Raw genomic sequence first — 27892 nt, 5'->3', positions numbered from 1 at the left:
ACTTTTTCCGGGGAGGGGAGGGAAATTATTTTTCAGAATTTTTACTCTTTTTTACTTTGAAAATATTTAAAAATATATGAAACATTAAAATAATAGTTTCAGAAAATTTCTTCAAGACAAATGAGGAGTATTGAGCCTTTAACTGCTGTGACAGTCTTTCCAACCATGAGGTTGTTACCTCCCATTTCTAGCCGCGTGTTCCCCGTCCATTCCCCCCTCCCCTTGACCCTAAAGGTCGAGGCCGTGCTTTCCCAGCACGCTCTGCGGAGAACTGAAAGATGGCGGCCGTAGTGTCTGCTCGGTGGCTGAGGGTCCGCAGTGGCCTTCGCTTGCCCCTCACGAGTCAGCGGGTAGGTGTGTATGAAAGGTTACACAGTTGCAGGTAAGAGAAGTATGGGGAATCCGTAAGGATGAACTTGGAATCAATTTAGTCATATTATCCTGAGAATTGCGGATTTAGGCTGGATGTTACGGTGTGCGCATGCGGATTCTCACGGCCGCTTGTCCCCCACGAACGAGCTTGCGGCGCCAGTGCCTTGAAATACAGGAATACAAAACACATGTATTAGGCAGGGTGTGGATGGCGCGCGCCTGTAATCCCAGCACTCGGGAGCCTGAGGTTGAGGCAGGAGGGTTGCTGTAAGTTCGAGGCCAGCCTGTACTACATAGCGAGACTCTGTCTCAAAAAAAAAAAACTAAAAAAACCCAACCTAGCATGTATTCTTTAGGGAAATATATTAGTTATGTACAAACACCCTTAAGTTAGATCAAGTAAATGATCAGATTATCATAAAAGCGGAAGTATGACACACACCCCCCCCCATCCTTTAAATCTGTGGTAGTTAAGGCTTGGAACTTGAATCAACTATATAAGTAGTTTTTATTACTACAGTGACCTTGTGGAAATATGAGACGAATAGCGTGTAGTTTTTTTTTTTTTAACTTAAAAAACTTATTTTTAAAAGTTCATTTACATTTTTTTCAGTACTGAAGGTTGAACGCATGGCTTTTGCAATGAGCTATATCCCCAGCCTCAGAAGTTTTTCTAAATTTTTTTTTTTTTTTTTGGTCTTTTTGAGACAGGGTCTCGATATGCGCCTCAGGCAGGCTTTGAGCTCATTTTGTAGCCCAGGCTGGCCTCGAACTCGCAGTGATCCTCCTGCCTCAGTCTCCCGAGTGCTGGGATTACAGGCTTGCTCCACCATGCCCGGCTCAGTTTTTTTAAGTTAAAAGACAATATCTCCCTAAATTGTTAAATTACCCAAACTGAGTCAAACTTGATATCCTCCCCCATTGCTGGGACTACAGGTGTGCGCCACTACACCCAGCTTTTGTATTAATTATGTAATATTTTTGTTGCTGGGGATTGAACCTAGGGCCTCATGCATGCTAGTTACACACACTCTACCACTGAGCTAAATCCCAGCCCAAGGAAATCCCGATTTGATTTATTTATTTATTTTATTTATTTTTATTTTTTTGGCGGTACCGGGGATCAAGCTCACGACCTCGCACTTGCCAGGCAGGTGCTTATGCCACTGAGCTATATCCCCAGCCCCCGGAAATCGCGATTTTAGATTCAGTGATTGTAGTGAAACTTTTCCTCAGTTGGATGGTAGTAAATAAAGTTTAAGTAGATAACCATGTGAAAAAATCCTAAGGAACAAAAAAGATGAGTAGTTTACAGTAAATATTTTATCTGTACTTTCTCTCCATTACCCTCAAGAGAAAACACTTGACCTGGTATTGCAGAAGCTTTTTTCTTTTTTCGAGACAGTTTCACTATGTAGTTTAGGCCGGCCTTGATTTCTCTATGTAGCCCAGGTTGGCCTCGAATTTAGGGAGGTCCTCTTGCCTCAGTCTCCTAGTGCTGGAATTACAGATGTGGACTGCAGAAGCCTTTATGTAGTTCAATTCCAATCTTCCTGTTCCTGGTTATGCTTAATGTGGACATTTATCTACCCATTTTCTTTACCTGACAGCAACATCCCTCCCTCAGCATTTATTCTCAAGACTATATATTCTCACTATGTAGTACAGGCTGGCTGTTCTTGGTCGTTATGCTACAAGAAACACATAGCATGATATGTAAGATTTGGTTCCTTTCTAAAATACCCTTAGAAGAAATATTATTGTCTTTAAATGATACCTGAGACCAGATGTAGTGGAGGAAGCATTTTTCTGTGTAATGACATCTCAGTTTTCTGAATTGTACTGATGCCATTTACCAAGGGAATACACAAGGTAATATTAATCATGCCCATTATCTGTGGGATACTGACTATAATTTTAATGTGATCAGAATATTGTAAGACTCACTTGTGGGGCAGTGATTGTATATTTTGGGTTATGTTCTTTCATACTTGAGCCTCTACTAAAATAAGAGCAATTCTAAGTATAAATTACATCTTTCATACTTGATACATTCCTGATTACTAAAGAATGTGGCATAAAAGGCCATGGGTGACGGTGTTTAGCTTTGTTATACAAATTCTTTAGGTGAAACAAGCTGATCTTTACTGTCACGGCCTCCCATACATTGACCTGAATTACCCAGTCTGTTTGGTCTATGGTAATTGAAACATTTGGTCTCAAAATGCATGTAAGTAGAAGTAAGCTTTGAGCTCGTAACTTCACTAACGAGTATTAGCTAAAGCTTTCATTTTTTGCAGATTTTATTCTGGAAATACAGCTTGCCCAAAGGTTGAAGGAACTGATGTAACAGGTATATTAAGGCTATTGAAATAGTTTCCCTGTTTATCAAGATATTGTATGTTGTAGTAATATTAGGAAACTGATTTGATTTTTTTCTCATTAAGGAATTGAAGAAGTAGTCATTCCAAAAAAGAAAACTTGGTGAGTATTTGATTGGTATTCATTCCCCAAGTGGTTGAGTGTTTATTGAGCAAAACATAGGGGTCTGGTCAGACAGGAATCAATGATAAGAAAAGAAATGGAAAGAGGGAGGAGGTGAAGCATGTTGCAGGGAGTTTCAGGGGCATAAGTAGGAAGGTGGAGAGTGTAAGTGGAGAAAGATTTACATAAAAGCAGAAAAAAGAGCTGGGTGTGGTGGTGCATGCTTCTAAGCACAGCACTTGGGAGGCTGAGGCAGGATGATTGCTGCAATTCTGAGTCCAGTCTGGGCTACAAAGTGAATTCAAGGCCAGACTGAACTACATAGAGAAGACCTCAAAATTTAACTTTTCACTCATGGGCTAGCTCTTTGAACAAATACCTTGTCTCACTCAGCATTTGTTGAGTATGTAAGAAGTAAAACCTCACTGAAGTGCTTATAGTACGATTTTATTGAATACTTAAAGACCCTTTAAAAAGTCAAATCTTACAATTCTGAGTGTAATAAAGGCTCATGTTCATTTTTTTAAAAGCTTTTAAAAATTATAAAAGTAATTAATGATTATTGCCAAAAAGAAGATGGGGTAAATCTAATTTGAAAAAAGGTAATAAAATTACGGACAGTCCCACTACTCAGAAGTAAATTGCTTAGTTTCTTTGCCATAGTATAAAGTATGGATAGTGATAGCACTTACCTCAAAGGGCTGTTTCAGCAATTTGAACAGTATCACATAGAGCTTAATTGGTTATAGTTATTATTTTAAGTTTTGAGGTATAACTTTTTAATATAAGGTATACATACACATTTAATTTAGAATTGAATTGTTAGGGATACTCTACTTTTACTATTTAGTATTTCATTAGGGTTGTACCTCCTAAGCCCAAACTATTTATTATGTGTCCCTTTACCAAAAAAAGTATGTTGATCCCTGGTACAGAGCCTCTTCTTGCCAAACTAAGGAATCTGCTTTCAGATTTGGAAGAAGTCTTGTGGACCATAAATTCCTCTTGCTTTACTTTAGAGATCAAACTTTTTCTTTCTTTTCCCAATACTCAGGGCTTCTGCACTGAGCTATGAATTCCTAGCCCTTTTTTTTTGTTTTTTCTCCGGTACCAGGAACCGAACTCACGACCTTGCGCTTGCCAGGCAGGCGCTTTGCCGCTGAGCTAAATCCCCAGCCCCCTCCTAGCCCTTTTTAATTTTTCACTTTTTTGCAAATAGGTCTGACCAAGTTGGCTAGGCTGGACTCAGACTTCCTCCCTTGGCATCCCAGAGTGCCGGGAATATAGGTGTGCACCATCACACCTAGTTTAAAACAAGCATAGGTTCGGGTTTCCTAGATCACACAGGTGCTGTAAAAGACTTTATAACTTGTTCAATAGTCATTGTGAGTTTTTCTATACAAATATGACGTGAAAAGGGCAATGTTTTGATTCAGTAAATTTAAATTGTATAGTTATTTTAGGGAAATGGAGAACCCAGTTTTGGTGAATACATTAGGCATTGGACTCAAAAATGCAACTTAAAGACTACCAAATTAGCAAGAAGAAGATGTTGGGTGTCTTAAATCCATTTGCTGCTGGGGCAGTAAATTGTTAAAACTCTGGAAGGAAATTTGACCTAGTCAAAATTTAAAATGCACATGCTTACTGCTTAGCAATTTAGGAGGAACACTAGCATATAAATCCAAAGAGACATGGATGAGAATGTTCTTCATACTAAATACTCATCGATGAGTAAATAGTAAAAAAAAAAAAAAAAAAAAGTAAATGGTTATATTACGATATAACAAATGAATTAGGTCTGTGTGTAGTGACGTTGATAGTATAGTCAGATTTAAGAAACATTGAGAATGACACGATTTTTTATGGCAGTACGTGTGGTAAAAGTACTTTTAAAAGAATACCAAACTCATGGTAGGGTCAGGTCACAGGATGACAGATAACACATGATACTTTAGCTTAACACTTTAAGCCTAGGTTTTTTTTAAAGATAATCTATTGTGATTACTCTTAAAAAATAACCTTTCTTAAAGAAGAGAACTAGTGAGTAATATGTCAGTTTTTTCTCTGGCATTTGTTCATTATATTAGAAAGATGTGCTAACTTGGTAAGAATTACAAGTGTCTTGGAAATGCAGCATATTAAATCTAACAAAGGAGTAAAAATAGATTTTAAACCAGGTATCTCATTTGTCGTTTATGCTCTGAAACCTGTTGGTTAAGTGACAGTGGATAGTGGACCTGTAGTTCTTGTCATTGGGGTATTGAAGGGCTGGTTGAAAGGCTGTACACCAGGCGGATTTTCTAGAGTCTGAGAATTCAAGAAAGGTGCAAGTGACAGTCTTCCATGGATCCTGGAGGCTCTGATTCAGTAGGTCCAGAGTGGAGCCTCTATTTTCATCTGTGCCTGAGTTAAGTGTCTAATTTGGCAAGAGTAGTCTAGAAGCCTGCAGTAGGAATGTGTGGGAAAGCGGATAGGAGGAGGCTAGCAAGATAGTTCTATGAAGTGAGGGCAGGAATCTCTAGCCGTGGGTGATGCTATTAGGGACCAGGCCAGAGCACAGGCAAAGCACACAGATGTACAAGTGAATTACTCACCACCATCTTCAGAGAAAAGAACCAGACACTTCCTGCTTTCTAACTTGTTATTAGTCAGTGGACCAGAGAGAGAGTAGGTACCAGCTGGAGGTGAGTCCTGAGCTGTGACTGGCTGAGGCAGTGAGAGTAGAATTATCTCTTCACTTCGAGTATGAAGATGCCTGACAAGATTAACTTCTGATTGCTACTCCTAGGGATAAAGTGGCTGTTCTTCAGGCACTGGCATCCACAGTAAACAGGGTAAGTAGGATTTTGTTCTTAGTTTTTAACTTGGCTAATAACACATATTTGGTATTCACAGTTGTAACAGTGTCTGTCCTCTCCTGCTTCAGCCTCCTACAGACCATTCTCAATTCAACAGCTGTGGCCCTCGATCCTGTTACTTTTCCTAGAATTCAGGAGTGGCTTCCCTGCTATTTCTCAGCAGGCAGATTCCTTAGATGTACAAGTATATTGTTACCTAGTTTCTGTAGTATTCATTTTGTGGAGATTTTCCCCTAATGTAATAAGCTCTGAGGGAGTGAAGATTTTTGTCTGTTGTTTCTGGTAACTAGAGTAAGGGCTGGCACATACGAGGCATTTAATGGTGCATGAATATATGAGCAGTGATTATTGCAGTAGGAGAGCATGGAGTAGGTGGAGAGTTTTAAGGAGCAAGAATTGGCTGAACCTGAGAACAGGTCTCTGCAGTTTCCTGAGACAGTAACTGATGGTAGATTCTCCTTAAGTCAAGGAAATTTGGGTTGAAGTGTCCGAGCTATGGGGCCAAATTGGAGAAGTTGTTTCTCAGAGCCCACAGAAGATTTTGGAGTCATTGAGAGAAAAATCAGGAGACTGATAGGAAGAGTGAGTGTAGTAAGTTAGAAGGAGGTGAGCATGTCAGCAAAAGTAGAGGCTCTTGCAGGTGTCTTATTAAATAACAGTAACGAAGATCAGAACCAGACTTAGGCAATAGGTTGAGAATAGTACAGGAATAATAGAGGGCAGTTAACTGTAGAACTGGTATCTGCTACATCTTTGTAGCCAGTGATGGAGCCAGGTGAAATAAACCTTGCCTAAGTGATAAAGATTTTGAAAGTGGCTGAAGAAAACTAGGACAAGAAAAAAATAAATTGCATACAGACCACTAGGTATGACCAGTTTTCTCTTGAGAGTTTCAGGGAAGCGCCGGCCTCTGGAGACTCCCAAGTAAGTCAGTAAGGCAAGAAAGACATCAAAGGCACAGTCAGATTCAGGAGATAGGTGAGTTCTTAGTATGAAACAAAGGTCCCAGGAGGCCCAGGTGGCTGTGTCAGAGGCTGAGGAGACAGAGAAAGTAATTGTGGATCAGTTGTCCTATTGAGTTGATTTTGCCAAGGATAAGGGGGAATATTTGTTGTTGTTTGTTTATTTTGAGTAGGGGTCTCACTAAGTAGCCCATACTGGGCTTGAGCTTTTCCTCCTCCTGCCTTAGCCTCCTAGAGTGCTGGGATTATAAGCATGTGCTACCACTCCCAGCAGGAACAGCTTTAAGAAGTATAGCACTTTGAGCAACAGAACACTGGAGGAACAGTTGCTGTTCACACCTGAGAGGGCCCAGTATTTCCTCTATTTTTAGGAAGGACTCTTGGACAAAGTTGAACATGGATGGCCAGTGGCCAGGCTTTGAAGGAAATATTCTACTAGGAAACTGATAGCAGAATTCATCTAGAGGCTCCTTACTTAGAGTTGAAAATAGCAGTAGTCCTCACTAATAGCAGACTCAAGTCTTAAGAATCAGCCATGGGAGTTTCAGCTGTTTATTTGGTTTAGTTGTGCATAATTGTTGGCAAGTCTCACAGGATGACAGTACGGTATCTTTATTAATATATGTCTGTCTTACATTTACATATATGCACAAATCTACATGCTCCTGAATGTAACATGCATACTTAAAACGTATTTTACAGAATTTGTGATCATTACCAAATAAAAATATAATTTAAAAGGTATCCCTTCTCTCCACAGGATCCCACAGCTGCCCCTTATGCATTTCAGGATGATCCTTACCTCTTGCCAGCATCTAGTTTGGAATCTGTGTGTATTTTCACGTAATTTGTTTTGGATTTGTTTATCTTACTGGTTTGAATATGAGAGTATGTGTAACTTAATTGTACAAGCTTTTGAAAAGTTTATAGATGGTGACATACTGGTAGACTTTGTGAATCCTTCACTATTAACAGAAAGATTTAGAGATTGTCTCTGGAGTTTTTGGTTTTGGCTTTTAATATTAGGGCTTTTTCATACTGTAGAAAACCATTCAGTTAAATGTGTTGTTTTTATATACTTTGATTTGTACATGACCTGGAGTTATGTTACACTCATTAGAAGAGTTGGATGTGTGAACAGTAACTTAATTTATAATTGGAATTCCATTTTGCAGTGCATTTCTTTTTCTTTAGAAGAGGAGAATAATTATTAGGTCATGATTTTGAATTTGCTTGAACCTCAATTATATTTAAATCCCAATTTGTATCTAAATCTTTTTTCTTTTTTAATAGCGTACATTTTTATTGGCAAAGAAGTCTGGTGAAAATGCAGCAAAGTTTATTATTAATTCACATCCCAAATATTTTCAGAAGGACATAGCTGAACCTCATATACCGGTAAATAGTTTCATTTTTGACATAATACTACATAAATGTAAATGAAATCAAATTCTTATGGGTAAATTTAAGTAGCCATTTGAATTCTCTTAAGGCACATGCGTGTAATCCCAGCACTTGGGAGCTAGAGGCAGAAGGATCACTGCAAATACAAGGCCAGCCTGAATTACACAGCAAGACCCTGTCTCAAAATTAAAAAATTTTTAAAAGCACTTACGTACTTTTAAAATCTTTTTATATCTAATTGCTTTCACCCTGTTTCCCTGTTTGGCTTCTGCAGCACTATGCTTGTGGATCTTTGTCTCTATGACTTTTGCTCCTCAGTCTCCCTTAGAGCTCTCTATCCACTCCTTCCCAGTGTGTCTTTCTTAGATTTCCTTGCTAATTTTCTCTTTTTAAATTCCTGAACTAGGACAGTGGCAGCTATAGAATGATCATTTTTTGGTCTGCTCTGTCCCCTTTATGTTGTTGACGTTTACTTTCCTGTGCTTAGCTTCAAGGCCACTCTTGTTTGGAGTCATCCAAAGGTCTCCTGCTTTTACAGTGGCCAGCATCTTTGATACTGTATTGTAAAATTTTCTTGGCGGGGTTGCTAGGAAATCATATCAGAACCTTGTAGAAACTTATTCCTGTGCTGCTCCCCCAGCCTTGTAATGATTTCTTTATCTGCTTTCTCCCTTAGACTGGAAGTACTCTGAGGGTAGAGAGTACCTTTCTTTTATGTCTCTATCCCCATTGCCTATCTTAATGCCTAAGGTTCTTATACGCCCTCAAAGTAATTTGAATAAATTAGTGAATGAAGAGGATCAAGAGATGGAGGGAGGAGAGAAGAATGAGAAGTAAAAAGAGTCAAAACGTGCTATGTACGAAGGCCTGCTGCCCATGATCAATGTAATCATTACTTTCTGCAAACATATACTGAGAAAAAAATTGTAAAATTTAGTGAGTGAGGTACAATCGTACTTGGGTGGTACTGAATGTTTAGAGGAAAAGCACCATCCAAGGTGAAAATTTCCAGCCTTTGAGAGCTGGGTGCACTCTGACATGTTTAATTCAGATTGGGAATAAAGGAAGAAGAATGGTTTTTAGCAGGTGCAAAAGTAAAGTCAACTTGAATTTGGGAAGTTTAGTTGAAAGTGTGGGGACCTTCAGATACAGATTAAATATTCTGAAGTTTGAAAATAGCTAAACAGTTTTCTTGTTTCATACTTGAGAATTCTCTTTTTTAATGTTTTGTTTCTTACCATTCACGTTGAGGTGATGAATAATATCTGGTGCAAGAAAACTGAATTGGAGCAGTGAAATTTTACCTTGGGGTGTTGGTGATAGAAGTTCCTTTTTTTGCCTCTTTTTTTTTTTTTTTTTTGGTCTTTTTGAAACAAGGTCTCGCCATGCAGTTCAGGCTGGCCTTGAGCTCACTTTGTAGCCCAGGCTAATCTCGAACTTGAAACGATTTTCCTGCCTCAGCCTCTCTTCCTGCCTCAGCCTTGTGAGTGCTGGGATTACAGGTGTGTGCCACCACGCCTGGCTTGCTTACCTCTTCACATTTCCCTGTTTGTATAACTTCAGCCATCTCTTCTTCCTAGTGTTTAATGCCTGAGTACTTTGAACCCTTGATAGAAGATGTAAGTGAAGCTGCCCTGAAGGAACGAATCAGGCTCAGAAAAGTCAAAGCTTCTGTGAACATGTTTGATCAGCTCTTGCAAGCAGGTGACTCATTTTGATTAAAGCCTCTCTCCTCATAGGCCACAGTTATGTGATCCAGCAAATGGTACTGAACTTCGCTTGTTAACGGTGTTTCTGTTTTTAAGTTGAGTAAGCAATCTCTCATATACTGCTTTACCTTTGTTTTAAAATTACAAGCAAGATTGAATTGCAATTTTGTGCGGTCTGAGCATATACCTCAGTGGCATAGTGTTTTTCAGTGTGTGAGAGGCCTTGAGTTTGCTCAATATGTCATCAAGAAAAGTTGGATCTTCGTTAGTTGATTATGTTTTGAGCTCTATAGCAGTAGTGATGGTAGAGAAATTATATAACCATTCTTTGTTTAGCTTCTACTTTTAATGTTAGGTAGGTATATATCTTGAGTTTTGGAAGGGAGGGCCATGTAAAGCAGACAGATATACTTAAAGAGCACTAATCTAGGATCAGGGGTTTGATACTGCTGCTGGCTCTGATGGTGATTGTTCTGTGGCCTTGAAAGTCACTTAATTCCTTACCCTCTAGCTCTGAAATCCTGTTGCACTCTGGGTTAGATCTGGCTGAACCTCCAGGGATATACTTCTAAATAGCACAGCTGATTCACTGCTATGAGAATATTCATACAGAACATCGGAGTCAGCTGGCATGACTTCTTTAAATTTTGAAGTTTGGAGCGCTGTTTGGTGATATGGGATGAAAATCTGGTAAACGCAGAAGTGATGAGGCTGAACTGGACTACTCAGTGTGTACTTGAACACAAACATTCGCATAAAACTGTGTTGGAGAACTTCCATACTTAAGCTGTTACAGTATAAGGTGTACAAGTGAGTCACTACAGCAGATTATAAATTGGTGAGGCTGTTCTTGTCAAATGTGATCAACACCTGGTATCAGTCTACATTAAAGTTCTTAGTCCCGTATATCCTTTTATAGTTGTTTTACAGTTTTTACCCACAGTGATTTTGTTGTGTGCTGTCATCCAGTGAACATTTTTTAAACACAGTGTGTCAGAACCATAGCTTGGTAACAGTGAGCCAGCTCACTGGGGAGGCTGATGGAGAAGTACGTTCATTTTCAAGCGTCTGTAAGGGCCACACATTCTGCTAGCCATTTCACATGCTTCATTCGATTCCATAGTGCCTTGTAAGTTGATGTGTTTAATAGTCATTTTGTAAAGGAAACTGACTTTAGGCCATTTTTTAGGCTTGCACAGCTCTACGATACAAGACTAAGTTGTGTCCTCTTTACTCTGCTTTCCCTTTTCTCAGCTTTTGGTTTCCTGGTGAACACTTACTATCAGTGTATTTTCTTTAGAAAGATACCATCAATTATCTTAATGTAGTAAATTGTGTCTCATATCTTCTCTCTTCACTCTGCCCTTTTCTTTTAATGAGTACCAAGATGGAAGGGTTTGTTTTTTTTTCTTTTTGAGACAGGGTCTCACTGTATAGCCCAGGTGGCCTGGAACTCACAGTGATATTCCTGTGTCAGCCCCCTGAGTGCTGGAATTACAGACCCACCATCCTCAGCTGTAGCATGTTTTGAATAACAGGTTTTTTTTCAGTGCTACAGCTTGAAGTGAATAATAGCTTTTAAAGGCTACTCTAATTAGGTATTTATACTAGTATTTTTAGGCAAGATTTTAGTGAGGGTCTTAATCCAAGTGGAAGATTGTTTGTGTTTGTTCATGCTGTCTAGGCCAGGAGAACTAAGTGGAAATAGTTTGCAGAATGGTTGTTTTGGAATTGATAGTTAAAACCATGAAGTTGTTTGTAAGAGTATGTAAAGTAACAGAGCACGGGGTCAAACTCATCTCATATTTTAATCTTTTCATTCAAACTATATGACACTTGAGGATTTGTCCCTGTCCTCGTGTCTTTTGTATTTGGGCTGATGTTGAGTGCATGGTCATTAATTAATAAAGTGGTAAATGATGTTAAGTATGTAGCCAAAAATGCCACTGCTAATAGAAAAAGTGAAGGACTTTAACAGGCTTTAGTTCTTCTTTTTTTTTTAATTTTAAAGAGAATTGAAAAAAAAAGAACAATCGCAAAATGCTAACAACATAGACAAAAACAGAACAAAGTAAAAACAATAAGAATGTTACAGGGTTTTAGAACAAAATGATTAACAGTGGTTGTTATATTACATATTTTTATCTTCATTGAAGTTGGTCAGATTACCAGGTGTAAGAATGGAAGATTAATCAAACCATTAAAGAGAATAAAAAAGGAAAACAAAAACTATAAACAATGCAGTTTCACCAAACAAAATGATAGGAATTCAACAGTGGTTATGTTGCATATTGTTGTCTTCAAATTAGTTGTTCAGATTATCAGATATAAGCATGCAAAATTGGTCAAAAAAAAAGTAAAGCATTAACTGTTCTTGCAATAAACCATTGGACAGCAGCAGTCAGGCTTTAGTTCTTGACAGCTTGAAGTTTTTTTTTTTTCTTTCCCATAGGAACCACTGTCTCTCTTGAAACAACTAATAGTCTCTTGGATTTGTTGTGTTACTATGGTGACCAAGAGCCCTCAACTGAATATCATTTTCAACAGACTGAACAGTCAGAAGAATTGGTAATGACTTTTGGCTTTTTTTTTTTTTTTTTACTCCTCAAAATAGAACGTGTGCTTGTGCCATACGTCATTGTAGCAGTAAGACAACTGTATTGAAATGTGATACAGTAGAGATGATAAAAAGTGGTGCTGGAGGAAGAGAGAGTTTTAAACAATTATTTTAACCCTAGACTCATGCTTAGAATATTTTGTCCTCACTTACTATGTATTCATGTAAAATTTTGACCAGAAGTGTTTGGACCAGCCCTTCTGTCATGGTGACAGCATGATTATTATAAATGGTCATACACAAAAAGACTGCATGGCTGAGCCTTTTCAAAAACTCATGAGTGTGTAGGGAGGAGAGAGCACTCTAGGCTAGAGGTGCTGTGCCGTATGCTACCTGTGGGGTGGAATCATCCTGTGTCTCCAAACTCAAGAATTTCATTTACAGAATAGATTTTGAGGAATCCTTTGAGTCAAGTAAATGAAGATACATATGACATTTTTTGTAATATGGATTTTATACTTGTAATTGCAAAGATACTGAAAACAATCCAGATGTCCAGTCATGAATGATCAAATTATGGTAGGAGGATTGAGTAGCCACTGAGAACACTGGGTACATGTTGGTTCCAATATGGAAAGATTCACTGTATAAGTGGGAAACAGTCTATACAACAACGTATAGGCTGCACATCGTTAATCTGAAATCCCTGATAAAAATTTTTGAAACCAAATTCCTCACATACTCTTTTTGAGCACCACTAGTGGAAAATTCCACACTTGACCTCATGTGACTGCTTGCCATCAAAATTCAGACGCTAAAAATACTGTATAAAGTTACATTGTGTGTCCTTTGTGTATGAAACATGAATTTCATGTTTTAACTTGAGTTCAGTTTCTGAGATGTATATATGCACATATTCCAAAATCAGAAGTCTGAAACATTCATTTTAGATAAGGAACACAACATGTATATATTCCATTTTTGTTTTTTAAAAAAGTGTTTTATGTGTGCATAAGAATAAAGTCACTAAAAGTATTTCTCAGGTATGGTGACACTACAAAATTGCCACATTCTGGAAGGCTGAGGCAGGGGGATTGCAAGTTTAAGCTCAGCTTGGGCAATTTAGCAGCTTAGCTAGACTCTGTTGCAAAATAAAAACAACCTGGTGTTGTATCTTAATGTACTTCCAAGAAGAAAAAAACTTTTAGATAATAGGATTACTGATACTTTTCTTCCGTTTATACGCAGAGTAATGTAAGTCTTCTGAAGTGCACATGCAGTGGGTTGTAGGTCACCTTGTTTCCCAGAGGGACCCTTTGCCCTTTTTTTTTTTTTTTTTTTTGGTTCTTTTTTCCGGTACCGGGAATCAAACTCACGCTTGCGCTTGCCAGGCAGGTGCTGTGCCACTGAGCTAAATCCCCAGTGCCCCCTTTGCTCCTTGCAGCACCTGAGGCTACAGCCTGAAGCCAGCACTGGTCTCTGCAGTGCTAGCCAAGCCTGCAGGGCAGCTTCATCCCAGAGCCTGGCTTCTGAATCAGATGGCAAGGCTTAGTCTTTAAAAAAAGGTCTTGGCTTGTTTTTCTCAGTTTTCTTTGCCTTTGTAATTTTAAGTAGTCTGACTGGGAGATTGTATTCCATTGTCTTCTCTTGGTTTTTCATGATAATCCAGGAAGAGGCCACAGAGGAAAATAACAAGAAATCTAAGGAGAAGACTGGTCATCAGTTGTTCACTACTTGGAAGTAAGTTACACATAATTAGAGTTTTGTATTACAGTGGCATACAGTGTAGAGTATGCTGCACCACCTCCTAAAGGTGATGTTCTAAAATAGAATTTGCAGTGGGGCATCTCTCTATCCCAGCACTCAGCAGGCTGAGGCAGGAGGGTTGCAGCAAGTTAGAGGCCAGCCTGGAATGCCTTGTGAAACCCTATCTCAGAAAATAAACAAACAAACAAAAATAGTTTGCTTTTATTGTGCAATATAAATTTCATTATATTTGTATGATTAGGACCTTTTGTCATAAAGTCTTCACCTTCAGCCAGCAGTACAAAAATCTTTTAGGGTTCATACTTGTTTTGTTTTTCCATTGTTTAATTTGGCATATTCTTTACATAGTATGGCCTTTGATAGTTTGATCAATAGTGCTACCTTGAAATATATACCCTTCATTCTGCAGTTTTTGATAGTTTTATTTACTAAAAATACACAGACAATGGAATGTGGTTCCAAATTAAAACTTGACTAGTCTGGGGATGCAACTCAATTGGGAAAGTGTTTGCCTTGCATGCAGGATGCCCTGGGTCCAGTCACCAGCACTGAGAAAACAAAAAGACGACTATTGACAAGCAAGCAGAGATATTCAGTAGTTCTGATAAAAGATAAATAACGTTTAACTACATTGAGAATTTGTAACTGAGTTGAGTGGGAGTATCTAAATATTAGAAAAATATTTCAAGTGTGCATTTAGAGAAGGAAAGCTCCTATTATCTAAAACTCATTTTGAAGTCGTGAATGTCATGGAATGGTAGATTAAATATCTTGGTCGATTTTAGTCATTTTGAATAGTTGTGAAGGGCATGTGTGGGCTTTGAAGAAAGACCTTGGTTTTTTTTTAAGTACTAGAAGAGATATGTGCACTTATGCTAGATATGACAACAGGTTCAGAAAGAACTGTTCTTAGTGGTTGCCTCTGGGGAGTTCTGGCTGAGGGGTCATACGGTTTGCTTTCTGTATGTGAGAACTTTTTGCTTCATAAGTATTTCATTTTTATCATTATGTTCCCTATTTGCAGTATTGCAGGTAATTTAAAGTCTTTTAGCCTGATCTTTCCCATTTTCAAGATAATGATAACCGTCTCTCCTTCTCGGGACAGGAAGAGTTACTTGACAGTTTGTGCCTAAAGTGCGTGACATATTGCCAGGAGTGCTGAAAACTGTTAGTGGTGGTGACTGTTTATCGGTTTTCTGTGTTTCCCTGGTTCATGTTTATTCTGTTAATAATCTAGAACACATAACAACGCTGAACGAATCTTTGCTGTAATGCCAGAGAAGAATGAACATTCTTACTGCACAATGATCCGGGGAATGGTGAAGGTACGCTTGTTTTACTTACTATGTTTATGGTCAACTAAGTCAGGGTTTTTCAGTCTCACAGCTACAGGTTGGGTGCAAAATGCTTGGAACCAGAAGTAGGATTTCAGATTAAGGATTTTGGGTATTTGCATGTACCTAATGACATGTCTAGGTGATGAGACCAAGTTTGAACACAAGGCATGTTTAAATTTCATATACATTACACACACACAGCAAAAAAATAATTTTGTACAATGTTTGTGGGCCTTCGTTTGGTCTGTGACCTGTCACATGAGGGCAAGTGTGGAGTTTTCCACTTGGCAGTATTGTATCATTGCTCAGTAAGTTTCACACTTCATACCATTTCAAATTTTACAGTTTTTGGATTAGGAATGTTCAGCCTTTATAAATGTACTGTGTCTGATGATTTGTTGGGGAATTGACCTGTGCATTTTAGAATGGAGAGGCTTGCTTGCTTCTCTCCATTAAATGTAATACTTTCCTCCCTCACCCTGCGTTGTGACCACTACAGATATCTTCATGATCTCCCAGTGCTTCCTGGGTAGAAAACTGCTGCACCAGAGTACAAACTCCTGAGAATGGGGGTCTGGTCTGTTTTGTTTACTGCTGTATTCCCATCCCTGGCTTAGTAGATGTGCAGACATTTCTGTAATGAATGAATCTGATGATTGGTTTTTCCTTCCCCTTTTCAGCATCGAGCTCTTGAACAGGCACTGAACTTGTACACTGAGTTACTAAACAACAGACTCCATGGTGAGTTTGAAGCATTCCCTTTATTCCTCTTGTCTCAGGAGTGTATGAAATGCCTCAGTTGTTGGCCCACATTCTGTTTTTCATCTTTTACAGCTGATGTACACACTTTTAATGCATTGATTGAAGCAACAGCATTGATGAATGAGAAATATGAGAAGAAATGGGATAATATACTGGTAAGGAGAAATCCTCATTTGTCTTCCAGTAGACCTTAACTCCTTCATGTGGGATGGAGACAGCGCTCACTGAGCATCTGTATGGCAGTTACTGCTCTCAGACAGCAGTTAACTTGTTTACTGACTTCCAGTAACGCTGTAAGTTCAGTAGCTGTGGCTGATACCTGAGAAGAAAAGGTTGCCTGACGTAGAGTCTACAGCTAGAATTCAGGAAGACCTGGGTTACTTTTTTCATTCTGCGTAATAGGTTTTTTTTTAAAAAATAAACCCAAGCAGTTTCTGTCAGGTAAGTTAAATTGAAATCATTGGATTGTTGTCTAGTAATTTAGGGATATAAATAGTGTTTTTACATCACACTAGTTTAGTCTTTTGTGTTTTGTTTTTTCCTTTTTAGAAAATAGGTAGAAGCCTGGAGACAATTAGACACCTTAATCATGTGGGTTGGATGACTTAGGAGGCTTCTCTGAAAGGCAAAATCACTGGTCCTGCTAATTAGTAGACAATTTTTTTTGTTTTTTTTTTTTTTTTTTTTTGGGGCTCGCCCCTTTTTTTCCCCCTTTTTTAATTGTATTTTGGTTTTTTTTTTTTTTTTGGTCTTTTTGAGACAGGGTCTCACTATGCAGTTCAGGCTGGCCTTGAGCTCACTTTGTAGCCCAGGCTGGTCTCAAACTCACAACAATCCTCCTGCCTCAGCCTCCCAAGTGCTGGGATTACAGGAGTGCATGACCACACCCGGCCAGGCAATTCTTAATTTAGGGATATAGTGTAGTTACTACCTTGCTACAAATGTAGCCAGAAAGCTAAATTCTCTCCTTTTACATGAAATAAAGTTTTGGCAAATTAACTACCAAGGACTAAAAATTATTTCTTGCTTTGAAGAGTCTGCTGAAACATATGGTTGCACAGAAGGTGAAACCAAATCTACAGACTTTTAATACCATTCTGAAATACCTGCGAAGATTTCATACTTTTGGAAAAGTGCCAGCCTTACAGACCTTACGTGAAATGAAAGCCATTGGAATAGGTGAGAGTACACCTCAGAGTCCTCGGAAGATGAGAGACTGCTGACCAAAGGTTTCAGGGCCACATAAGCACTGAAGATGTGTGGTTTCTTTTGCTGTGTATGTACTGTGGTATGTTGGGAACTACCTTTCCACTATTTGGCACACTTAGTTACATGTGCAGTTGGCTTTTGTGTCCACGGATTCAGCCACAGATCAGAAGTATCTGGAAAACAAGACTTTTGTTAATTTCTGAACAGTATTGTGTGCCAAGTGTTTACATACCATTTGTGTTAGGTATTACAGGTAATGTAGAGCTGATTTTAAATACGTGAGACATGAGTTGTATGTTACTTTATTTAAGGGACTTGAGAATCTGCCAAGGGCCAATTGTATGTACTATCATGAGGAGTGCTTTTATCATCTTCATGTTCTTTACAGAAGGTTATAATGTTACTTTAGTATTTTAATCCTTTTTTGTAAGTCTTGATTTTGTAAAAGTACTGTGTGCTAACTGATTGTGCCACTGGAGCTCCAGGTCTTGATTCTGAAGAGAACTGATCCCTTTTGGTTAGATGGTTTTTAATTCCATAACATTTCTCTGGCATAACTATTTCAACCCAAATGTGTGTCTGTTTCAATAATTACTTATTTAGAAGGTTGCTTGGAGATAAGTTCATTGTGCATTATTCTCAATGAAGAGTCATATATTCATATTATTTACATTAACAATATGGGCTGCAAAATGTCTCTTTCAAAGAATAGATAGGCATCTTTTGCTTAAATGTGAACATCAGTATTTACAGTTCAGTGTGCCTCATTAAGCTGAATTTTGAGCTGTATTTTTACTTTCTTATTTTTTTCTATCCATCTGGTAATTTGAGAGCCCTCGCTTGCAACATATCATCATCTTATTCAGGTGTTTTATCAGCATGGTAAGTATTACTTTAATTTACACTTTAATTTTTGTAGAAGATTGACCATCTCCCTTGAGTTTGTATGATTGTTGCAGGTTATCTTATCTGCCCCTGAATTAAGAATGGAAAATTCACAACATTTATGACCTGAGAAGAAAGTTACTCTTGAGGATAATGACCCTGTTTGTGATGCCAAAGTTGAGCTGGAGAGGACAGGGTTCTTAAATGTACTGGTATTTCTGGACAAATAAGAATGGACAGAGGTGTTTTAGTATGTAGTTCATTTTGGTCTCTTGAGCTCTGTGTCCAGTACAATAGTCCTTAACTACATGTGGCTGATTGAGTAAAATAAAAAACCACTTCGTGCCATTGGGGGCCAGCAGCCCTCTGTGGCTGCATATTCAGGGGTGCAGGTAGAGGACATTTCCATCTTTGTAGAAAGTTAATGGACAGTGTTGCTGCAGAGAAAAGTGTGAAGCATCTGGGAGGATCTTTAGACCCTGTTTGTCACCTACTTAGAGGTCAGTTAGTTCCCGTGGGAGCTGTGGACTTCGGAGCCAGGCACATGTGAGTTGACGTTTCAACTCTGCCCCTTACCAGTTACGTTCAAAGGGACTATGGGTGTGGGGATGAAGTGAATTGTGCAGAGTATCTTGTGCCATGCTTGGAAGGCATGTATAATAGTAGGCACTTAAGAATCTTACTCATTTGCCCCAAGCCTGAGAAAAAAAAAAACCCTGAGTGATACAGTAGTACTTCTTGTTATTGCTTCCTGTGATAGATTTTATAAAAACAATAGTAAGGAAACCTGGTTCTCTGGTTTAGAGGGCTAACTTTGCAAGGTCCACACCTTCACCTGTAGTTTTCTGTTTTATGGAGAAAAATAGTCCAACAGGTCATTGACTATCTTGGTAAATGGTTTCCACGATAATTATATCCTGTGAATTTTTACTCTTTTAAACGTGGTGAGATTGTAGCCATGCTAGTGTTTCAGAGCACAGAGCTTGTTGCTTTTTTCTGTGCCATAATGTTCCTACTTTGGTTCAATTGTTAACCAAAGTCAGAGCAGTTCAGCCATCCTAAGTAGCAGCCATGACTGTGGTGGCCAGGGAGCAAAGAGGAGTGCCTGTTTCTCTATATCACTTGGCTGTTTGCAGTAGTGATTTCTAAAATGTATCCGAAGGAGAGAGGCTACAATAATAAAGAAATGCACATATAGTATAATCGAGTGAATCTAAGAAGAATTTAGTGAATAATAAAATTGACAGCAAATGTATACATGCTTTAGGAAATTATAACACAATATTTGCAGTTATTACAGTTGTATTATCACTAAGGTATAGAAAATAGGCACGAGAAGGAAGTTAATAAATACTAGTATATACTATAGCCCTTAGACTCAGGAGGTGTGAGTTTCACCAGGTGTTGTGTATTTGGTAGTGGTACAAGAAGTGGACCCCTGGTAAATCCCTTTGCTTTCTTACTCTGCAGGAAGCTCTTTAAAAGGACACTCTCTCATCATCTACAGTATAATGAACGAATTAGTGGGAAAGACATTTTCTCCAGTGGACCTGGATGATGGTATGTATAGAAATTGCTTGTGTTTTTCCCATTGAAGGACAAGACCATTTGCCTGAGTGCTGGCTATTAGAGGTCTGGTGATGAAGGAAGGGTTTAATTATCTTTGTAATCTTTTGGGTGATTATTGGGAGGACAAAATTTCTGTCATGTGTTTCTTTAGCTTTATTCTTTGTTTTTAAAAACAGGTGGCCTATTTTGTTTACTAGGTTTTTATTATAAAACATATTTCCTTCTTAATAACACAAACTCTTTATCAATTTTGATTTCCAGATAAATTTTTTCAGTCGGCTATGTATGTTGTAAGTACCATTTCTTCATAGTCCTGATTTTTTAGATGATTACTTTCCATTTCCTGAATTTAACTGTAACTAGGTTCTTTTACTTCCTACCTCTTAACTTTTGTTCATGTCTTCACTTCTGTTTTTCTTTCTCTAAAATTTGCCTGTAAATTATATAGCATTCCTACTCTGTTTATTATAAAGATTGCCCTTTTTATGCCTCTGTTCAATAAGCTTCTGGAATATTTTATATTTGCCTGTTAACTTTTTAAATTTTTTTTTTAAAACAGAATGTTAGTATGTGGTCCAGGTTGGCCTTAAACTCATTATTCTGCTGTCTCTGCTTCCCAACTGCTGGGATTAGAGGTGTGCAACACCATGCCTGGCTGGTTAATTTTAAATTGATAAAAATTGATTTTGATTTTGGCTTTTAATTTTATAAGAAAAGTATCATGCTGTTTCAGGATGAATAAAGTATATCTTGGATCAGAGGACAATTTGTTTGCAGTTCCATATTCTCCAGGCTTTTTTCTTTTCTGTGCTAAAAAGTATGCAGAGTCAGACATCTTTTAATTGTTGATAAGAATCAGTGTTTCACAGGAGGAAAGAACTGTGTTCTGTGGGTGATTTCTTTTGGGAGCGTTTATAAAGGTATAATATTAGATCATAATAATTTTGTTAATTTTTCTAAACTTTATTTTTTTCCCAATTCAAACTTACTTGCTGGCAAACAATAAATTGAATCAGCGTAGGTGTTCCCCAAGAAAATGTACTTTTTTCTTTATGTAATGAGCCACTGTTTAGCTTCTAGGAATGTCAGAGTAATACTACTTGCAAATTTTCAGTGCTCATCCCTCAGAGATCTAGACCTTGCTTACCAAGTACATGGCCTTTTAAACACGGGAGACAACCGGAAATTCATTGGATCTGATTCTCAACGTAATTTCTATTAGTAAGTGTGCTTGGAAATGTATCCTCTTGTTTTAATTGGTAGGTTTTGAAGGTGGAAAGCTTTTGGTGGTTTTCCGTATCTCATTCCTGATTTTAAGAAGCATGCCTGTTATTTAATAATAATTGAGCACTTAGAAACTAAAGCAGTAGTAAAATTACTGAATGTGGTAGTGTGTATGCTTTGAGAGTTTTTTCTTTGTTACACTTCAAAATCCATGTACCTTTATTTTCCTATGTCCTCTATATGTATTTTCAAATTATTGTACCAGGGAGAATCCCTAAAGACTTTTTCCCAATCCCTTGCTTTTTAAAAAGTATTTGAAGATCAGTATACTGGAGACGAGGATATTCCATCAGTGAGTTTGTGTTTAGGCAGATAACAGCATGAGTTTTAGGAGGCAGCCTGAGGCTGGGGGTATAGCTCGGTGGCACAGTGCCTGCCTGGCAAGTGCAAGGTCCTGAGTTTGATTCCCGGTACCAAAAAAAAAAGAGGCAGCCTGTAAATCATTGTGGGAGGATTGTCTTTTGTGTGTTTCTGAATCCTTGCTTCACATTGAATGCTTTTAACATGGCTCGTAATACTCAGTACCTGCTTGCCAGGACCTCAGAACACTGAGGAGACACTTGGGCAGTGGTAAATGGCCCGTTCAGGGGCAGGAAAATGTTGATTGGAATGTTAGGCACAGTGAGCATCTCTTGGGTCAAACGTTGGCTCATGTAACTTAAAATTGTTTATAAATTTCAATACGTACAGTCTCACTAAGCCTAAGCTTGTTAGATGTAGAGATGTTAAACATGCCTTTTCTCTCCATCACAGTTCCAGGTTTTTCAGCTTGCTTTGTCTAATGGAACAAATTGATATCACCTTAAAGTGGTATAAAGACCTGATACCTTCGGTAAGCTGGCTCATGACTCCTCATTTATCATTGTACATGAATTTGTGGGTATCTTTCCTAATGATTTAAAATTATATTTGTGTATCTCCTAATCAGGTGCTCTTTCCCCATTGCCAAATGATGATAGATCTTCTCCAGGCTTTGGATGTGGCCAACCGGCTAGAAATGATTCCTCAGATTTGGAAAGGTTCGTAGCAGGCCTCTGTTTCTTCACTGTCCTGTAGCTTAATTAACATGTTAACGTTATTGTTAGAGATACAACTTCCATTTTGGGCTGGGTTGACTACATTAGTTGAGGTTCCTTTCATCACTTGCTCATGCTGCATATAGGACTGCATAAGTAAAACTTTGTTGAAAATGCCGTTTCTCCCTTTGTGACATTTGAATAAGTTCAGTTTTGTGCAGCACTTGTGTGATGTGACCCAGGAAAGATTAGGGCTAATTATGTGGCAGATTCTAAATCTGAGCGCAAGTCTGTGACCTTAAAGCCTCGGCTGCTCCTCTGTACACTGTTGGATCATTTTGGTCCCGTTACAACCATGTTTCTTGGTAGCTGCCATGGCATGGATGTGTGTTGTTCTGATCTATGTGTGTGAATAGGGTGCAAGATGAGACACAGATACTCTGAATCTTTATTAGGTGACTACTATGTTACCATAAAATCCATTTCTAGCTGCCTTAGTTTCCATGAATGAAACTGAACAGTCCTGCCCTGCACAAGACTGTACTAATGACTATGGAAGAGAACACTGGAAAGTTTCCAAATATGTAGATAGAGCTGGGGGCTGCCCAAACGTAGTACCTGTGTTATATTTGACACCTGCCTGAAAACAGGTGCTTTCACTACTCATTTGTTTGTACCATTAACCATCTTACTGCTTTTCTGGAATTTTGGGATAAACCTAAAATAGGAAGTATCAGCAAATGTCAGCAACTTGTGTTTGTTTTTAATTTTTTTTTTAACTTTTTTTTTTTTTTTTTTTAGTACCAGGAATTGATGCTTGCCAGGCAGTGCTTGTGCTGCTGACCTATCTCCCCAGTCCTTCTGATTTTCTGAGACAGGTTCTTGCTATGTAGCTTAGGCTGGCCTTGAACTCACTATGTAGTCTCAGCCTCCCAGGTGCTGGGATTATAGGTGTGCACCATGCCCAGCAGCAACTTTTTTTTATGCACCAAAACAATAATGTTAACAACCCAACAATGCCAAAAGTTTAGCATTTTGGTGATCACTCTTTTTTTTTTTATGTTTTAAGATAGTAAAGAATATGGTCTCCCATTTCGTGGTAACATAAGAGAAGAAATCCTGATGCTCATGGCAAGGGATAAACACCCACCACAGGTAGGACTGTCTTGAAACTCAAGTTTCATTATCATTATTAGATGTATACTCATCAGTAATCCTCTAACACTGAGGTCCTTTTAGAGGGTGATTTCTCTGGTTTCAGCTGTCCTTGTGAAGAGTTCTGCCTTCCAAACCCAGATTTAGGTTATGATACATCTAAGCATCTTGCTGCTAGCAGAATGCCAGTCCTAAAGTCACTCTGTTTCTTGTAGTTGAAAGCAAGCTGCAAGAAAATAGCTCTTCCCTATGCTGAACATAGCTTGGTTTTTAAAAAGTTTTCACATAAAAAGAAAACTCATAGTTGAATTTGAAACTACATATAATCAAATTATTTATCCCAGAACAGGGCCCTTCGTTCTTTTCACTTTTTTTATGTACCACATACATGACGTGTTCACATGGTAAAGCGTTATCTCCTGAGTTTAAATTACCATCACACTTTTTAGGAAGCATAATAAAATCCCCAGATAAGTTGAAATTAACAGGGCTCAGTTCTGCTGACTCTTAGAGCTTCTCAGCTTCAGATGGCGTTTGCTGATTGTGCTGCTGACATCAAATCTACTTACGAAAGCCAAGAAGCCAGACAGGCTGCTCCCAGTTGGCCAGCCAATGTTCTCAACTGTATAGCTCTCCTCTTTTTAAGGGCTGAGAGAGCCCAGGAAGCCTGGTGAGTATAGACCATGAGTGTAAGTTAGTAGCATTTCTGTTGAGTCTAGGACATTTACCAAAGTGCATAGAGGTTCTCTAATTTGGCTGTATGATGTGTTTGTCAAGAATGCATAGGGAATTTTCAGTGGGAACTTGGAAATACCAGCTAAAAAGCAAATTTTTGGGAGAAGATCACTGTGCATGAGATAGTTTTGAGAACAGGGTATATGCATGGGTTAGGTGGCTGAGTATTGTCTTTCCCTTCAGTGTTTGGTCACTGGGTTATTGTTGAGTGTTCCTCTCATCTCCACTCCCTAATTTAAATTGGACTTCTTAGTAATTAGCATTTACTGAATATGGCCTGACTAGAACCTGTTTGGGGTTTATGTCATTATGTGGGTTATGTTTTCATCAACACTTTACTCATATACTAACTTCTAGCAATTAGTTTTATGAATGGGAACCTTATGCATACTCATTTTCGAGAAGTGAGGAGTCAACCAAAGGATGTATTGGGGTAGTCACAGTTGGTTCTACTTTAGTTCATGTTGGATGTACATGCATTGGTTGAGGGGCCAAGGTGCACTGTGCATGGCTTCCTACTTAAAAAAATAACTTGAACATCTGACTACCAGCCTAAAACATGGCTGTTAAACTGTCTCCAGGTTATGTAAGTATGTATATACAGGATAGCTAACATAGTTGTACTGTCTTATATTGCTCTACAGAAAGGAAGAGTTAATGATTACTTGTTTGATCAATCTTGTACATCTCTGTTTTTGTTTTCCTGAGAAACCACTTTGAAGATATCAATAAGTAATACAACAACCATGGTTAATTTCCTACAACTTTGTCTGTAACTGTTTTGTTTGTATTATTCTTACGCTATTTTATACATGGATGTCTGTCTGTTAATGTTTTCCTTGTTTTATTTTTTAAAATAAAAAAAAGAAAAATAAACTATCTCCAGGCAAAGATGCTGTAATTTCTCTTAGAAGTGTGGCTCACTCAACACATGACCTGCTTAGCTCCTTCACTGCTTGTGACAAACCTAGCATTTGCATGTGTTGGTTAGCTCAGATAGGTTAGCACACTTGCTAGGACTCAGGCTGTGATGATTGGCGCAGGGGTACGGACCTCAGCTGAATCATGGGAGCTGAATGTATGTGTTCCGCCTTTGTCCTGCATGTGGCAGGTTGATGGCGTGCACTTACATGAGACTTGCCTCGATCTGAGCCTGCTCTTTGTAACAGAGTTTTAGGACAGACCCATGGTGTGTTATAGAAGGGGAGGAGGCCAGGCTGTGCTTCGTGTCTCAAGGGAGGTAGGGTGTATTCTCTAGTTCTCAGCACTGACCATGTTCAGATTTGCCCATGAAATGTCCACAAGTAGAGCCCACAAGTAGACATCTTAGGAGTTTACCATGTGAAAAGGGTGTTTAGTCTCTGAGCCCAGGGAAAACAGTTTTATCTGATGACCTTGTTTTGCTGAGTATTGATAGTCACCCTCCTTTCTCTTCTTGTACAGGAAGATGTTGGAACTTTTTAGGAAGCATAATAAAATTCCCAGGTAAGTTGACATTAACAGGTCTCACTTGGTATAGGCTGGAATTAGATGAACTTCACTCTTGTGCCTGGCTTCTTGCCTAAGCAAATAACATGCATGCCCATTTTGTCCACATCAGCCACTGTTTGGGTGCTCTGTTGAGGAAGCAAAGCCAACCTCCCATCATGGGCCTCCTGGCGCAACCAGTTTTTACCTATGCACAGTGATCATGACACTTTGGGGATATGCTGAGTAAATCCTTAAGATATGTGGAGTGAATATTATCTCTTTGGGCCTTTAGACATCGTGTAATTTGACTCCAAAGTTACTGTTTGAGGGTTTTATTAATAAACTTAGTCTGAATTTTATGTGTAAGCCTTCGAAGGGTTTCAGTTGGAGACTGTTCATTATTTTGCCCTTTTTAAAAAACAGAAGTGAACTTCTGAATGAATTTATGGACAACGCAAAAGCATGTAACAGTCCTGCCCAGGCCATTGAGGTTGTGAAGCTGGCGAGTGTGTTCAGTTTGCCTGTTTGTGAGAATCTCACCCAGAGAGCAATGACGGACTTTGCAATGGACCCAGAACAAAAGTAAGCCCCAGAACCAAAAAGCTGAGCTTGACTCTTCACCCTGAAGGAGCAGGGTGTGTATTCCTCCCAATCAGATACAAATCTCTCTCTTCTGTGTTCCATTCTTCCCTTACAAAAAGGATGTAGTGGTTTAGTGATTTAATGATTACTTCACCATCATGAGTTAGGGGAACTTGTAGATGAGGGTGCAGGAACCCCTTCCTTTGTTCTTAACATTGTTGAATGCAGCCTGGTGGGGCCTAGTGCCGGACAAGCTGTAGTGTAACCTCCATTACTTTTCTGTACAGGGAAGCCCTGGGCAACCCCACTGCACTGGCCAGTGACAGTGATGGTGACAGCAGCAGTGACAGCGACAGTGACAACAAATGAAATATTTAACCATGACACGAAGAAAACAAGAGGATGCCAGTTTGGTGAATTTGGGACTGTGAAGTAACTGGACACAACACTGACTTTAGATCAAGCTCCTTATGTCCTATTTACTAAACCATCCATGAGTGCATTGCTCAAGACGTACCATTTAAGCAGTAGCACTGCCATCTCATCTCTTCTGATACAAGCACACATGAGGTCCGTGGCTCTTATAAATGGATAAGCCCTGAACACCCACAGTGTGTTCCCATTGCCTATATTGGCATGCTGTTGCTTATCAGACTTTGCTGGCCTGTGTACTGCTGCTGCTGCTTTGAACTTAAAGGTTTTGAAATTACATCACAGTTGCTATTTGATCAGTAGTATCAATTTTAGAATTGATTAAAACAGGATAATGGCAATTTTAGGCTGCACTGCTGGTAAGTGAAGACTAAATAAATGTAATTAATCTACATATATATTGCCTTTTAGTTTTTTGAGACAGGTTTTCACTGTGTAATTCAGGCTGGCCTCAAACTCATGGCAATTCTGCCTCAGCCTCCCAAGTGCTAGGATTACAGTTGTGTCACCATTCCCAGCTTGCATTACTTTAATGTTTTAATTCTGATACAACCTACAGCTCTGTGTAAGATGAACATGGTAATACACACCTACAGTCCCAGCATTCTGGGAGGCTAAAGCAGGACGGTTTTAAGTTTAAGCCTAGTTGGGAGGTGGAGGCTGGGGATGTAGTTCAGTGCAAAGATGCAATCTCCAGTACTGCAAAAACAAGAACAAAAAAGCTATAAAGTGTGGACTGTGGATAGTGAAACCTCTGAGTAACTTTTATGACAACAAATGGAAGTAAGGACTTCCTTAGACTGGGAAAGGGAGAGGAAAGATTCTTTACATGGGATAAACTTCAGAGTGGCCTCAGACTTCACTTACCAGTGTGAAGCACTTAACCAATGTGTAAGAGTTCCAAACTACACAACAGAACATTCCAACAAAACATCAAGAACTGCCTTATTACAGTGGTACTGGAGTATTCAAGCAAAACACTCAAGAGAATCAAATAACCTCATGGATTTAGAATTAAACTGAAATCTAGCACTTAGGTGTTAGTAAATGCTGGATGACCTTAATGTTTCAACCTTTGCAGAGGTTAAAACCTTAATCTTAAAACCTTACTTTGTCTTGAGATGCAATTTAAACACAAGTCCAAATAGGCTTGGGGAAAATGTTATGCATGTGTTGTCACTAATTCTGCACTCAGGTTCTACATGGTGACTTTTGACTGCAGAGACTCAAGTCATTTTCAATGGGCAGTGCCTAGAATTTTTTAGGAGATGGATCAGAAAATACAAGTAAAAGCCAGACACAGTGGTGTATGCGTGTAATCCCAGCTACTCAGGAGACTG

At 38.8% G+C, this 27892-nt stretch overlaps 1 protein-coding gene across 3 annotated transcripts; it reads left to right on the top strand.

Moving 5' to 3' along the window:
* The first annotated feature begins 260 nt into the window (after positions 1 to 260).
* On the top strand, positions 261 to 26948 carry Ptcd3 (pentatricopeptide repeat domain 3). 3 transcript variants are annotated; one of them, XM_005385406.2, is made up of 24 exons: positions 261 to 382; positions 2673 to 2725; positions 2820 to 2856; positions 5648 to 5693; positions 7440 to 7508; positions 7973 to 8077; positions 9664 to 9787; positions 12245 to 12360; positions 14019 to 14089; positions 15354 to 15441; positions 16134 to 16194; positions 16288 to 16370; positions 17250 to 17394; positions 18256 to 18306; positions 19780 to 19869; positions 20140 to 20168; positions 20993 to 21099; positions 21916 to 21994; positions 22091 to 22181; positions 23248 to 23333; positions 23855 to 24003; positions 25512 to 25553; positions 25962 to 26120; positions 26408 to 26948. In XM_005385406.2, exons 1-24 carry the CDS (start codon positions 279 to 281, stop codon positions 26487 to 26489), a joined length of 2067 nt encoding a protein of 688 aa, XP_005385463.1. In that variant the 5' UTR covers positions 261 to 278; the 3' UTR covers positions 26490 to 26948. The 3 variants fall into 3 exon arrangements, with proteins under 3 accessions (XP_005385463.1, XP_013370125.1, XP_013370126.1); XM_013514671.1 differs by having other exon boundaries at positions 25962 to 26173; positions 26408 to 26499; XM_013514672.1 differs by lacking the exons at positions 25512 to 25553; positions 25962 to 26120; positions 26408 to 26948 and having other exon boundaries at positions 23845 to 23967.
* Positions 26949 to 27892: the final 944 nt, after the last annotated feature.

The sequence above is a fragment of the Chinchilla lanigera genome, unplaced genomic scaffold, assembly GCF_000276665.1.
Source record: "Chinchilla lanigera isolate Chin_1 unplaced genomic scaffold, ChiLan1.0 scaffold00023, whole genome shotgun sequence".
In the NCBI taxonomy this organism is placed as follows: Eukaryota; Metazoa; Chordata; class Mammalia; order Rodentia; family Chinchillidae; genus Chinchilla; species Chinchilla lanigera.
This window is presented reverse-complemented; position numbering and strand designations above follow the sequence as displayed.

Excerpts from the sequence above, each read along its gene's own strand:
- Ptcd3 (XM_005385406.2), top strand. The coding sequence starts at position 279 with ATGGCGGCCGTAGTGTCTGCTCGGTGGCTGAGGGTCCGCAGTGGCCTT. Across the intron at positions 2,726-2,819 it reads TGAAGGAACTGATGTAACAG|GAATTGAAGAAGTAGTCATT; the intron begins GTATATTAAGGC and ends TTTCTCATTAAG. Across the intron at positions 17,395-18,255 it reads AATGAAAGCCATTGGAATAG|AGCCCTCGCTTGCAACATAT; the intron begins GTGAGAGTACAC and ends TGGTAATTTGAG.